Source organism: Gouania willdenowi, chromosome 22 (genome assembly GCF_900634775.1).
Source record: "Gouania willdenowi chromosome 22, fGouWil2.1, whole genome shotgun sequence".
Lineage (NCBI taxonomy): Eukaryota > Metazoa > Chordata > Actinopteri > Blenniiformes > Gobiesocidae > Gouania > Gouania willdenowi.
This window is the reverse complement of record NC_041065.1, coordinates 26541188-26557110: the sequence shown is the minus strand read 5'-3', so window position 1 is coordinate 26557110 and position 15923 is coordinate 26541188. Positions and strand designations below refer to the sequence as shown.

Genomic DNA, 15923 nt, shown 5'->3' with positions numbered 1-15923 from the left:
AGCACATTGATTTGCCTCGTGTGTGAAATGCGTTATACAGATGAATTTGCCTTGCCTAGAAAGAGAGAGAAAAAGAGAAAGTGGAACATTAACAAATGAAAACGAATGTGTTGTTTTATGATCTTTATTTTTAGTTAAAAATTATAATCATACTAAATATTACCAGCAACTTGTAAAATGACAACAAATGCACACAAAATAGGAGAAAAATACACAGAATAATAAAAAAAACAGACAAACAACAAAATACATAAAATGACACCAAACACACAAACACTAAGAGAAAAAAAACACACAAAACGACAACAAAGACGAATTAAATGAGAGAAAAACACACAAAATTATTACAAAATACACAAAAATAACGGAGAAACATACAAAACGACATAAGAAACAACCAAATGACAACAATTACACACAAAACAAGAGAAAAATATACTGAATAATAAAAAAGAACAGACAAAATACACAAAATGACCCAAAAAAAGATGACTGTAAATGATGAAAATTATAGAAATAAATCTTTTCAGGAGGCACCAAATACAGTTTCTTTCAACTTATTTACAAAATGAGATTCTTTAAAATGTGTTTTTATCACTCATTCATTCCATTATTATGCCGTACATTTTAAAATGTTGTAGTCAGACAAAGGGGGTTCTTGGATTCAGAAATAACAGAAAGGGGTACTTGAGTTAAAAAAGTTTGAGATCCACTGCTTTAAAGAATAGATAACAATTTTTGCGGGGAAAAAAAGAAGTATAAATATAATTTCTGCAAAGTTTAATTTGTCTATAACTGTTTATTTGTGAATAATTAATCATTTGCAGAGATTTGAACTATTGAATGGATAGATTTTACAATTTAAATTACAAATTTGAAGACACAGAAAATGAAACTAACTGTGTGTAATTCTTTGCGTGTGGGCTAAAATTCAAAATGACATCCTTGGAAGAAAAAAGAAAAAAAAAAAAAACCAAGAAGACCTTATCGTGAAGCAGCACACACTGTAAGACTGTCTCCAGGGAAAGTGGCTGAGGCGAGCCCTCCAACCTGCCTCCTGCTCCTCTCCTCATGTTGCCAGGACAACAGACAACCAGCTAGCAACACAGGAGTCAGTCTCTCATAGCAACAGATTGGCTTCACAGTCCCACTCTGACCAATCAGGAGCCAGATGCTGATAGAGAAATCCCTGTTGTGGCTCTGATCTCATGTGTGGGAGGAGATGGGAGGTAAAGTCACGTGTTGTTCTACACAAAGCCTCCTTCACAGCAGGGTTGACTTTAGGAGAAAGCTCTCACAGGTTAGCTGGACTTTGTCACACCATTGTTGTTGTTGTTTGTACACAGCTAAATAATTTCACCAAGAAGGAGAAATTAACGTAATCCTCGTTTATCTTATTTATTTAGTTTTTCTATCAAGCTAGTTTCTGTATAACATGTAGAAAGCTGATTGTTCTTTTAATTAATTTATTATTATTATTATTATTATTATTATTATTATTATTATTATTATTATTATTATTAATAATAATAATAATAATAATAAGCATAATTCAATTCAACTTTATTTATATAGAGCAAATTACAACAATTGTCATCTCGAAGTGCTATCAAAACATACAATTCTTAAGATAATAATAATAATAATAATAATAATAATAATAATAATAATAATAATAATAATAATAAGCAAATTTACGAGCAATTTAAGGGTCAGGCACATGCGATTGAAAAGCAATAGTCTACACACTATATTTAAAATATTATGAATTGATAGTACTTTCATATTGCAACTATATAATGTGACAGGCATGGAGCTTTATTTGTGAAACTTTGGACTTTTATTTTTTAATGAAACACTTTTTATTTATAGATTGTTTCATGCAAATGTTTAAAAACTTTGCTATAAAAGCTACTTTCTCTCACGTTCTAAAATGAATCTGTTCTGCTTCAGTATTAACCTGAGACCTTATTAAACTCAACTTTCCAAATTACCAATTCATATACTTCCTCCCACCCGTTATGTTATTGTACAATTATTGATTACAGTAGAGACGGTGAACTTTCATCACAGCGGGGGTCACAAAGATGTGATTGTATCTGATCTGAGGGCCTCATTATCAACATTCACATCAGCATTTAGAATAATACCCAATCTGAGCATTATTACACAAAAGATCAAAGGGTTTTTTTGTGTGTGTTTTCCTGTCACTATTGTATATTTTTGTTGTCGTTTTGTGGCTTTTTGTTGTTGCTTCATAGATTATACTGTACTTACTTCTGTATATTTTTGTTGTTTTCTGTGTTATGAGACATTTCGTCGGTTTTTGTCGTAATTTTTATTTATTTTTTTGCCATTTTGTATATTTTTCAGTCATTCATAAGTAACAATTCTTTGTGTTTTTAGAGTAATTTCAGCATTTCTCTTAGCATTTTTGTGTATTTATCTGTCATTTTGTGTGTGTTTTTTTTTTTTTTTTAGTGTTCTATATCTTTTTTTTTTTTTTTCAGTTTTTTGTGAATTATTACAATTTTTTTTTTGAAATTTTTTGTGTTTTGTGTGCATTTACTTTAAGGGCTGCACAAAACCCAACCAATGACTGCATGTGGCCCCCAGTGAACCGGTTGAAAAAGTTAAACAAAATGACCTGAAGTGACAAATAGAATAGAATGTAAGGAACTAAATACAATAATGGTCTTTGTCTTGTTGTTTTCTACGCAGCCTCAGTATGGTTTTGTCCTTTCACCCACATGCATACAGACAGTGTTTGTAAGGAAGGGAGGGGCGCTATACACTCTTCTCCACAAGTTTAAAAGAGTCCAAAAAGTGCAACAGCAGATGTACAGCTTTAAAAAAAATAAATAAAAATCCATCAAAAACTATCTGACAAGTACCATCATCAGCTTATGATGTCTCATATTTTCCAGTCTGCAGGGTAACTTTAGCCAAAAACAACAAAAAAAACACATACACTAAGAGAAAAGAAAAATACTTACAATTACCAGCAACACACAAAATGACAACAAAGACACATTAAATGAGAGAAAAAAAATACAAGATCACCACGAAATACACAAAAAAAAACAGAGAAACATACAAAACGACACAAGAAAGAATAATCTAAATAATACCAACAACCCTCAGAAAACGACAACAAAAATATACAAAATTAGAGACAAATATACCGAATAATAAAAAAGAACAAACAACAAAATGACAAAAAAACACACAAAAGAGAGAGAGAAAAACACACAAGATCACTACAAAATACACAAAAATAACAGAGAAACATACAAAACGACATAAGAAACAACCAAACGACACCAAAAACACACACACTGAGAGAGAATAATTTAAATAATACCAACAACACACAAAAATGACAACAAATACTACACAAAACAAGAGAAAAATATACTAAATAATAAAAGAAAGAACAGACAAACAACAACAAAATACACAAAATGACTCAAAAAACAAAAACAAATGATGATAGAAATGATCTTGGTTAGAAAATGAAATGAAAAGATAAGAGTCAGGAGGGAGATGACCATAAAGTCTCAAAACTATAGAGATAAATCTTTTCAGGAGGCACTAAATACAGTTTCTTTCAACTTATTTACAAAATGAGATTCTGTAAAATGTGTGTTATCACTCATTCATTCCATCATTATGCTCTACAGTTGTTTTTCACAGAATTATGAGTAAAATGTTTTAGTGAGACAAAGGAGGTACTGGTACTTGGAATCACAAATAAAAAAAATGAGTCAAAAAAGTTTTAAAACCACTGCTTTAAAGAATGGACCAAGTATTGTCTTTTTTGATAAGTGTAATGATGTCCTTTCACCCACATGCATACAGACGGTGTCTATAAGGGCGGAGCGCTATGCACTCTTCTCCACAAGTTTAAATGAGTTCAAAAAGTGCAACAGCAGATGTACAGCTTTAAGACAAAAAAAAAGAAAAAAAGTCCATCAAAAACTCTCTGACAAGTAACATCATCAGCTTATGATGTCTCACATTTTCCAGTCTGCAGGGTGACTTTATCCTAATGCATTTTCAGTAACGCCCTAAAGTGGATGATAAAAATCTTAAGTCCAATTCTAAATGATGATCAAGATCTTCATACAACTCACTAAGGCTACTGTCAGTGCTGATGGGCTGTTATTGTACCGCTGCTCATGGCGATATATTTAACCTTGCTAAAACTACTCCCCCCGCCCTTTTTTAGAGACCCTGAGCAACGAGAGTTGACCAGACAGGGGCGGTGTGCATGCAGAGGCCCAGATAGGGCCATTCTAACCTTTCCTCTAGATTCTCTAACCAAAGTTGAATGGGACTGCCCCACTTATATCACAAACAGGCCATTGCACTCTTACTCAGGCCGGGGCTGCCTGTCATTTGCTCCTCCTTCCTCCCCTGCTTGGCGTTAGCAGCTGGCACACTAACTGCAATGCAGCAGCTATGAACCCACTCCCTGAGGTCACGCTTATGTGAATCACATCGAGGCACGGCCTTTCCTTTCGAAGCAAGATTCTGCCGGGGCTGGGCCGCCACACCTGCTTTCTGCCCTCTGCTGCAGGGCAGACACGTTAAAAACACCTAAAGTAAAGTAAAGTATGTCCAAAAAGAAACCATGCAACACAATGAATGTGTGCTTTAATTACATTTTTCTCTTTTCCAAGGGTAGCCCTCGATGGTTGTTGCAAGTTCACGTTAACTTCTGAGAAGTCTTGTTCCCTCGCTCAAAACTAGGGTCTGATGCAACAGTAAATGTAGGTCACAACCAGTTTCAGGTTTTTAAATTATTATCAGAGGTGTAAAGAGAACTGATATGTCCTACTTAAGTAGAAGTACTGTTACTTGATTGAAATTTTACTCAAGCACAAGTACGGTGGCCCAGAAGGGGCCACACAACACAACACACCAACAAAAGCCACAACACACCAACAAAAGCCACAACACACCAACAAAAGTCACAACACACCAACAAAAGTCACAACACACCAACAAAAGTCACAACAACACACCAACAAAAACCACAACAACATACCAACAAAAGTCACAACAACACACCAACAAAAGTCACAACACACCAACAAAAGCCACAACACACCAACAAAAGTCACAACAACACACCAACAAAAGTCACAACACACCAACAAAAGTCACAACAACACACCAACAAAAACCACAACAACACACCAACAAAAGTCACAACACACCAACAAAAGTCACAACACACCAACAAAAACCACAACACACCAACAAAAGTCACAACAACACACCAACAAAAACCACAACACACCAACAAAAGTCACAACAACACACCAACAAAAACCACAACACACCAACAAAAACCACAACACACCAACAAAAACCACAACAACACACCAACAAAAACCACAACAAACCAACAAAAACAACAACAACACACCAACAAAAACCACAACACACCAACAAAAGTCACAACAACACACCAACAAAAGTCACAACACACCAACAAAAGTCACAACAACACACCAACAAAAACCACAACACACCAACAAAAGTCACAACAACACACCAACAAAAGTCACAACAACACACCAACAAAAACCACAACAACATACCAACAAAAGTCACAACAACACACCAACAAAAGTCACAACAACACACCAACAAAAACCACAACACACCAACAAAAACCACAACACACCAACAAAAACCACAACAACACACCAACAAAAGCCACAACACACCAACAAAAACCACAACAACATACCAACAAAAGTCACAACAACACACCAACAAAAGTCACAAGTAAGTCATTCATAAAATACTCAAAAACAAGTCAAAAGTAGCTTAATTAAATAGTACTCAAAGTTACTAGTTACTTTCACCCCCATGTTTACTATATTTTGGTAATAAATCTTGTCACGTTCCCTTGCATACAGTAAACATCTCATGTATAAACTTAAAAAGGAAGAGAGGAAACCTTGCACAATTTGAACTTAATTTATTTTCCACAAAAGCATCTGTATAAATGAAAATTATTTTTTACACCAATGAATTCAAATGAAATAACCTACATTCAATGCTGTTTGGACGCCATGCATTACGTTTAATCTGATTGGTCGGCTATGAAGCGACGCATTTGATTGTTGTCTGGTCATTTCCTCTTTTGTAGTTTCACAATGTCCGTTGATCATTTTAAAAACAAAAAATAAATATAATTTACTCAGTAACGGTTGTTTGTAGAAATGTCTTTACGTCTTTTAAAACGTACTTAAGTACATGTAAAATTATTTACCCATAAAAGCACCTCAATTAGAGCAATGTGATTACAGTACTTTCACCTCTAATTTTCATTAGAATGAACTATATAAATGGTCAGACATTGGACCAAATTAAACTCAAATGCCAGAATACAGTAAAACTGGCAACGCACACAAAGCCAATAGAAACATAATCAGTATAAAGACAACAAAGCTATCTTTGTGAATGAAAGATTATTCAATGTGTGGATATTTGGGAAACCTTGACAAAAGATTGGTTTTTGAATTTTGGTTTATCATGAATACTAGAACAAATGCTCAGTTCTGAAAATACTACATTTAAAGGTATGGTGCAATGTGTCATCATCTCATTTCACTCGTTTTTTCAACAATAAAAGCACAATAAAAAAAAATTAAAAAAATAAGTCAATGGTTTCTATCTAATCACATGGTATTACATTTGTAAGTTGACTCTTTGTCTTCCTTGAGAGGTCTGCACAAACAGTTCTAAAAAAAAAAAAAAAAAAAAAAAAAAACAAAACAAAACAATCCCGCGCTACGTCTGGCACTCGTGCTGCGTTCACGTGGTGTGGGAAATACCTTAAAATCGACATGTCAGCTTGATTTAACAGTTATTAATAAAAAAATAAAAAAATAAATGGTGAGATCAAGCTTTTCTGTCACTTACTTTGAAAACCCTGAAAGCTGTATGTGCACAAATCTTACAGTTTAGTATACATGAATATGTATAAAATGTTCATCCAGGTTACAAATAATTAGATAAATTGATAAAGTGAAATCCAGATTAATAGTACTGATTTAAAAAAAGAAAGGGATAACCGAGAATATATTTCACTTTCATAATTGAAATTATATTACCAGGGCATTTGAATGGCTCCGAATTTTCATACTAAAATGCATGTCAATTTCTATGGTTTATCCGAGATTAACTGTCTACAGATTTTAATTTTTTTCATTTAATTTTTTTTTCAATTACTATATGCATTCTAACGTCAATGTGAGTTATTTTGTTGTAAATATTTTTTCTCAAATTTTGGAAAAATAAACACCAGCATTCACAATCAGACAATTATGCGACGTATGTGTAACTAATGTTTTTCTCGGCATCATCCATAGAATACAGAGGTGGAAATAAGACTGAATCAATGGTTGAGGGTATCATTGACAAAACAATACAAATACAATCAAGCAACCTACGGTAGTTAGGAGAATTTCCTCTGGCATGTTAAACTTAAAATATCAATCAGCTTCAGAGTGATACAACTAATAATTACTCTTAAAACCAAAGATTTTTGGTCTTTTCTATTGTGCATTCCATACTACATCGTGTTCTTGTGGCAATTTTCCCTTCAGGGGTTGCCATAGTCACGGATCATCTTCCTCCAATCTCCTATGTCTCCTGTGTCCTCCTCCTACCATAAACGTGGCCTGCATGACTGCATTCATCATCTTCCACAGTGGCCTTTCTCATCTCCTTTTGTCTAAAACCTCCATCACAAGCATCCTTTGCCAAAAAAAAGTTACCATCTCTCCAACATAAGCCTACATGAGCAAATAATCTCTTTATCCGTCTCAATTTCCTAAAAAAATCTGTCCAAAATTAGCTTTCCTTCTGTTATTCCTATTTATATACATTCTGCTCACTTCCAAAGAAAAAATTAACATCTTCAGTTCATCGTCCTGTCTTCTGCTCTTTTGACCTCTTCCCTTCTGAACATTTTCTCAGAAATATTAGTAAATAACAATAATTATCACTAATGACATATCACGATAATGAAACGTCACAAGATCGTCAGTCGATGGTACGAGTGGTATTACGACAGGTAGAAGGTGAACCGCACCTTTCCATCCCTGTTACATCTATCCCGAACAAGCATGTATTTTTAACTGCAGGAGACATAGTCAATATCCAAAGGTCTCCCATTTCCCAGAAAATGTAGACATGCTAAAATTGTTGAAAAAGAATAATATATATATATATATATATACAGTATATATATATATATATTATTCTTTTTCAACAATTATATATATATATACAGTATATATATATCGATATAGGCAATATTGAAATTTTTTTATATCACCAAAATAGAAAACTTGATATATCGCCCAGCTCTATCTTAGAGTAAGTAAGCCAATATGCTTAGAGTTCAACTCAAATAAAAGTATTGTTCTTTTTCAAGTTTTATTGGGGTGTTTTTTTGTTCTTTTTCCTCTCCTTTTGAAAAATCAGAATCAGAATCAGAATCAGAATCATCTTTATTCGCCAAGTGTATGTTGTACACACGAGGAATTTGACTCGGTCAACTGTGCTCTCTCCAATAGTGAAAACATTCAATAATAAACAATCAGCTAGAAAAGATGATAATAAGTATAAACATAAGTATAAATATAAACAGTAGTTAGACTAGAATGTGCAAACTCGATAAAATAACAAGATAATAATAATAATAATAATAATAATAATAATAATAATAATAATAATAATAATAATAATAGTATAAAAAAATAAATACAAAATAAAAATAAAAAAATAAGATAAAAAGAAGGAAAATAATAGAAAAGAAAGATAATAATAAAATATAATAATAATAAAAGGAAAATAGTGCAGTAGAGCATTGATAAGTAGTGCAGGAGAACATTTAATTTAAAGGTATGTACATGAACATTCTCAGTGTCAGATTGATCCAGGGTTGCTATGTTTGGTTCCAGGGTTTTTTCACAGAACCAGGTCTGACACTCTTTGACTGTTTAGTGTTGATCAGAGTGACAGCCTGGGGGAAGAAACTGTTTTTATGGCGGGTTGTTTTGGCGTAATATTGTATCATTATTATGAGCCCATTATCGTCAATCGTATCGTGAAATGTCCCACCTCTAATCAGTACTAAATCTGGTAATAAAAGCTGTTACATATGAAGGGAGGCGTAGTTCCTACAGCCACTGAACGCCGCATAGACTTGATCGACCTTTTGCCTACATTGAGGGCCGGCGGTTCACCGGGTTTACCCTGACACTGCTGACTCTCCTGGCCCCGCCCACCAACGGACACGCACCCCATTTCCTCCAACTGCTCAACGAGCACGCGCTGTTCACGCGTTGGCCGCCCTCCTATTGGCCACAGCTCTGCACACACAGCGTCGTGATTGGCTGAGTGTTGCCACCCGCCGATGCGTGTTGTGAGTTTTGTTTTTCTTTTTTCTTTTTTTTCTTCCCAGCCCGTGTTTTACGCACAGCTGAGAGAAAAGGGAGCCAGTCAGAGACAGAGACGACCTCAGTCCTATCACAGCACTGGCAAACCTCCTCTCTTTGTTCTACACTGGGGGGAGAATTTAAACATTTTATTCAATGCCATCGCGGAATTTAACAGAAATGAACTCACGCGGGGTAAGTGTTATGTATTTGTTTGTTTTAGTTTTTTTTTTTTTTTTTTTTTTAAACTATTTATGACATTAATAATTAAATGTAGCTTTGCTCTCCTTCTTCTGACCCGCAACTGTTTGTTGTTTTGACATCTAATGCGCGCGTATGTAAATAATTTCACTTCAAATTTAAATAAATATTGAGTTTTTCTTTACTACTATAAGCTTTTTAGTGTTGTTAAGTCCACCACATTAAGCGCAAACATTAATTTTCTCTGAAATGCTAAAAAACAAAAAAGAATATTTTTGTAACATGTTTTTTTTTAGTTTAGTTTTAGTTTTTTTTAGTTAATTTGTGTAATTTTCGAACGCCATTCAGGGATGTCAATATTGCTAATTTAATGACGTCAGTCGTGATTGCGGGCTGCGTTTACTGTAAACATGTAAAAACTAAGCAGTAACGTAATAAAGCCACTTCCTGATGCCAGCCCGCTTTATGGGGATTTCACGTGGCTCATCTCTGCAGCACGTCACTGTTTGGTCTATATTTGGGAAGGGGAGGGGTCCTGGCAGCCTGCCAGAGGCGGTGCGCGCAGTGCTGGGGTGTTGTCACAAATAACCCCCCCCCCCCCCCCCCCCCCCAATCCTTCCTCCATTATTGGCAACATGATGAAGTTTGAACTTCTGATACAGAAAGAGTGCACTGACTAGATTATGTGTGGCTTTATCTGCTTGTCTTGTAATAGATTAGATCAGTGTTTCTCAAATGGGGGTACGTGTAACCCTAGGGGTACGCGATAGCACTACAGGGGGTACCAGAGATATTAATAAACTGTCAATCATGGTCCCACCCCAGGTGTTAGATGACCCAAAATTATCATTTTTTTAAAAAACTATAGAAATAAATCAATGCAGGAGCCACTAAAATCAGTGTTTTTCAACCTTGGGGTCGGGGTCCTATGTGGGGTCACCTGGAGTTTAAATGGGGTCGCTTGAAATTTCTGAAAAATAAAAAAAAAAAGATTTCACTTTTTTTTTTTAAATTATTATTCTTTTTTTTCTTTCACACAATCTTAAACAACTGTATTTCTGTACTTTCACTTTGTGAAATATGAATCTAGTTCAACTAAAATGCAGTTAAAAAAAAAAAAAAAAAAAACGTGATCAAAACTAATTGTAGAAATTCTTGATATCAAAATGGGGTCATGATCCATAAAACGGTTGGGAACCAACAACCTAAATACCATTTATTTCCACTTATTTACAAAAATGAGATTCTTTAAATAGTGTTATCTTTCATTAATTCCATTATTATGATCTATAGTTGTTTTTAAATAGTTTATAAAGTTGTAGTAAGACAAAAGGCGGTACTTGTACTCAGAAATAACAGAAATCGGGTACTTGAGCCAAAGAAGTTTGAGAACCGCCAGATTCTCCACCAATCAACATGAATAAAATAACATTTCTATGTCTGATGAATTATTTTCTTCCTCCCCTCTTCTAAGAACGAGTATTTGGACAATTATGAGTCTCCCGCTAAGAGAAAGAGGCACGGCGGTGACCCATCTGCTTCTATTGGAGCCATCAGCTGTTCCACCGGCCTGGAGTACACAGACCTGGAAGCAGCGGAAGCTCTCGTGTGCATGAGCTCCTGGGGTCAGACTCTGTTCCTCAACAGCAACAACAAACCAAACCTCTGCAAGCCCCGACCCCTCACCCCAGCGTCAGACTCCTGCGACTCCATCCTGCAGACGGAGCTGCCGGACCCCCCCAAAGACTTTGTGTCCCTCTCATCGTTGGTAGGTCATTTTCAAATGATGTAATGCAGGGGTGTCAAACTCGTTTTTTTTAGTTCAGGGGGAGGAAAATGAGTCATTTCAACATTAATGTGTCCTGGTTTGCACTTCTACGTATATATTGAATACAAAATATGTACGAAACTGACCATATCCAAGCAATAAGTGATAGATATCAGTAGCAATAGGATCTTCACTTTAAATTTCCTACATTTTGTGACCAATTTATGTTCAATTAAGGGAAATATTATGACAAAATCTGAGGAAAATTGAAGGATTTTGTAAGAATTTTGAGTTTTTTTCAACTGCTTAACATTAAAAATAGATAGATAATTATAGTTTATTGTCATTCATACATACACACCATAGATGCATACAGAATGACATTTTCCACACAAGGCTGGACTTTAGGCATGAAAACACACAATAAAATGTTATTAAAAAAAACACATTTAAAACGACTGCAATCGTACAATATAAGCACCGGGAAAACCGTGAGCCCCTGCATATATTATTGAGTTTTATTTAGTCATGTTTTCTCTGTCATTTTTTACTGCTCCAAAGGGCCAGATTTGGCCCCCGGGCCATGAGTTTGACACATATGCTGTAATAAGACCAGTTTCACCTAAAAAGCAGGCGCTTGGTTTCATGATAGTCAAGGTTTTTCCTTTGCACCCTTTGACCTTTTGATGCCTTCTTGTAAAGATAACGTGACATGTGATTAAGGCAGCCTTTATACAGTCAGGTTGATGATGCAGGGTCATAAAAAAACGTTTAAAAAAAATCACAGTTCATTAAACTGTTCTTATAACCTGGAATTCCTACGTCTGCAAACTACATGTGCTTTCCAAACAATGTAAAGATGCAGAGGGTGTGGCAGGGTGGGGGTGAATTATAATTGTAAATGCGTAACTGGTGATTCATCACAACTAGGGTGTAATTACTGTATATTTTTTAAATTTTTAAAATCTGTTGCTGTCGTAATCATAATTAAACTGTAAGTGAGTTCAGATAATTGACTTTGTAATTGTAATTGCCATGACAATACCCCAAAAAAATTGTCAATTATAATTTAACGCAAAACAGTCCTACACATATGTAGTTAACAATTATTAAAATATGTTTCATATCAAGCTTTCCCACATTTTAAAAAACATAAAAATTGAGAGGTATGCGGACACAAAAAAACTCAGATGCCCACACCAAAAATATTAAAACCTATATTTTTATTGATTAGGAAGCCTAATAATGTAACCAATAGATAGGAAAGAAATGAAATGATATATATTGGTTTATAGTGGATTTTACAGTAGATTTTAGGACCCGTTATCATAAGAGATGCTAACAGAAAGCTAGCACAAGATGAAAGTTAACTTTTGAGGTTAGGCTCAGTAATTGTGATTAATTGGAACTGAACTTTAGTAATTAAGAATGTAATTGACTTTCTGAGGATAAACAAAATAATTGTAATCTAATGGTGGTTGCTGTAATTGTAATTGAATTGTAATTGAAAACGTAATTGTAACTGATCCCAACCCTGGGGTGTGGCCCACTTTAATATGCCCTATGTTTTCCTGCAGTGTATGACCCCTCCGCACAGCCCCAGCTTTGTTGAAACCTCGTCGACCCCTGCGCTGGCTGTTTCTACCCAGCGCTGTGCCCCTGGCCTCCATCAACCTGCCATGGCGCCCATCTCTGAAAACACCGCTACCCTCTCACCTCCGCCACAAACCTGCCGAGCGATGGTGACCAGCGTCATTCGCCACACCGCGGACCGAAACCTCTGCCAGCAAAACATTCCAGTGGTCCCCACCGTAGGGCCTACCAGAGACTCTGCCAGAGCTTCAATCGAGTGCCAGCGGCAGCAGACCCCTCAGCAATGTTCTTCAAACACTGCACAGATAGCCACGCCCCCATACCAACCTGTTCCATTGGTCCCCTCTCCCTCACAAACAGAGAAGCTAGTCCACCCCTCTAGCTTCTCCATTTCCACTGCTGTTCACAGCCAACCACAAAGCAGCCCCAGCCCACCTACACTCTCGTTTCCCACCACTGTGTCCCCTCCTCCTGTCTCTAGCACCCAAATCATCTGCCAGATGTTCCCCGTCAGCAGCCAATCAGGGATCATTTCAGCCTTCATCCCCAGTGCGGTGCAAACATCCAATACTGGGATTCAGACCACCAGCAACACCAGCACCACCTCGCCCCTCCTCCCCCAGCCGGCCTCAGCCAATACCGCGCCTGTCCAGCAGTCTCTGATTGTGGGCTCAGCGGTGCCTCAGGGTACAGTGATGCTGGTTCTCCCCCAGACCTCGGTTTCCCAAGCCCCTCACCACTGCCCCCAGACTGTCATGACTCTAGGCAACACCAAACTGCTACCTCTGGCCCCGGCCCCTGTGTACATGCCGGCGGGGCCCAGCGGCAGCACAACACCCGCAAAGATGGACTTTTCCAGGAGGAGGAACTATATCTGCAACTTCCCAGGCTGTAGAAAGACGTACTTTAAGAGCTCACACCTCAAGGCTCACCTTCGCACACACACAGGTGAGTTGTCCTCCAGTGCAGTGTGGACCAGGTAGCTCGCATGGACCATGTGAGGGGCCCTCAGGAGCTCCATTTAAAATTACTTTCCAGGATTCAAACTCTCAAAGATAAATTCATATGAGAGATGTAGAGAGTATTTAGTAGAGTTATATACCGCTGATTAAGTTTTAGTATTAAATTAACCATCTTTAAATATTTATTTGCACTGAAACATCGTGACTAATGTTTTTAAGTGTTGCAGATCTGATGTATGGTCAGTGGTTTGTAAAAACACAAGGTGGATTTTCTATCAAATTTAACGGAGATGAAACAGTTGCATAAACTAGGAGAAATAAATTGTTTCATGTTGAAATCTCAACATTTCCTACCTTTTCAAGTTGCTGCTAGCCTAAATTATTATCTTATCCTCTAATTAAAGTGAAACCATGAAAATGTAGGATTTAATAAGTGCTTTTCTAACTGCTACCCCCTTGGACATTACAGTACAGTACCTATGAAGTAGTTCACAGTTTCAGAAAGGTTGGCGACGCCTGCCCTAGTGACTTCCTGTTTCATGACTGTAAAGTGAGTCACATTTATTAATCGTGTGGCACTATTTTCTCCATCAACAGGTGAGAAACCCTTCAGCTGCAGCTGGGAAGGATGCGACAAACGCTTCGCCCGCTCTGACGAGCTCTCCCGACACCGGCGCACCCACACGGGGGAGAAGAAGTTCGTGTGTCCCGTGTGCGAACGGCGATTCATGCGTAGCGATCATCTAACCAAGCACGCCCGCCGCCACATGACCACGAAAAAAATCCCCTCCTGGCAGGCCGACGTTCGAAGTCTGAACAAAATGGCTAAAACGCCTCCGTCAAAAGCTGGCATCGCCACACTCAGCATGTTGGTACCTTCTGGCCCAAAGTAGAAAGTAGACGATGAATAACTGGCGTCTAATACCCACTCCAGGAATGCTAGAGGGAGACAGGAAGTAGCCACGCACACACGGCTGCTGCTCTGGGATTCATGGGAATGAATAAAAACATGCACTGGACTCTTTTTCCTGCTCTACTGCTCATTTGTAAATGTTTATTATCAAAAAGGATTCTTTGTTTACTTTGATATCGTGTATGCACATTTGCCAAAGCCTTTGTATTGTGTTTGACGTTTTACATTTCACCTTTTTTCACCTCCTTTACACCTTCACATTGTGTGGATACTCATATATATATATATATATATATATATATACCGTATCTCTATGAGAATGTATCGTTTGTTATGTCTTATGATAAAAAATTGTGGCCCATTTGGGTAAAAAAAAAAAAAAAAAAGACAAAAAAAAACATGTAAATATAATTATTAATCATCAGTACTCTGATTATACCTTGATTATATCTCCTAGGTTAACTTTGCAAAAATATTTAATACATATTTGTAATAAAAGAATATTGAAGTAAGCTTTTTTTGGACTGTTTCTTGAGTTCTTTTCACAATATCTGTTACAAGGCAAGGCAGTTAAAAGCAACTACAAAAAAGAAGAAAAGCTGTGAGGCACATCCTGAGTACGTCATAACAGCGACTCCCACTGCCACAAGGCCATCTTTGGTCAGCTGCAACTCATTCAACTTCTTCTGAATGTGCTGACACGTGAAGGCAGCTTCCTGTTTGCTAAGTGGGTTTATTTTTTTTTCCTTTTCGGTGTTATAAAAGACTTTTTGGACATCATGTTCTCCTGCGTGGTTTAGTCAAGAGGTTTGATGAGTCAGAAGAGATAAACATGCTTGATCAATCACATTTTTGTATTAAGTGATCATTTGGGTGGATATATATTCATCATAGGCTAATGATTGGACAAGTGAGAGGAGGTTTTTGAATTAAGCACATTAAACATTGTCCTTTTTCCCTTGTGTTGATACTGATGGATAATGAGTGCAAATTAAAAGAAGGCACAACTTTGCCAA

The 15923-nt window shown here is 36.6% G+C and overlaps 1 protein-coding gene across 1 annotated transcript; it reads left to right on the top strand.

Moving 5' to 3' along the window:
- The first annotated feature begins 9496 nt into the window (after positions 1-9496).
- Positions 9497-15216, top strand: LOC114456834 (Krueppel-like factor 11). The gene is made up of 4 exons (XM_028438850.1): positions 9497-9665; positions 11146-11439; positions 13017-13980; positions 14592-15216. Exons 1-4 carry the CDS (start codon positions 9627-9629, stop codon positions 14885-14887), a joined length of 1593 nt encoding a protein of 530 aa, XP_028294651.1. The 5' UTR covers positions 9497-9626; the 3' UTR covers positions 14888-15216.
- Positions 15217-15923: the final 707 nt, after the last annotated feature.

Excerpts from the sequence above, each read along its gene's own strand:
- LOC114456834 (XM_028438850.1), top strand. The coding sequence starts at position 9,627 with ATGCCATCGCGGAATTTAACAGAAATGAACTCACGCGGG. Across the intron at positions 9,666-11,145 it reads CAGAAATGAACTCACGCGGG|AACGAGTATTTGGACAATTA; the intron begins GTAAGTGTTATG and ends CCCTCTTCTAAG. Across the intron at positions 13,981-14,591 it reads TCACCTTCGCACACACACAG|GTGAGAAACCCTTCAGCTGC; the intron begins GTGAGTTGTCCT and ends CTCCATCAACAG.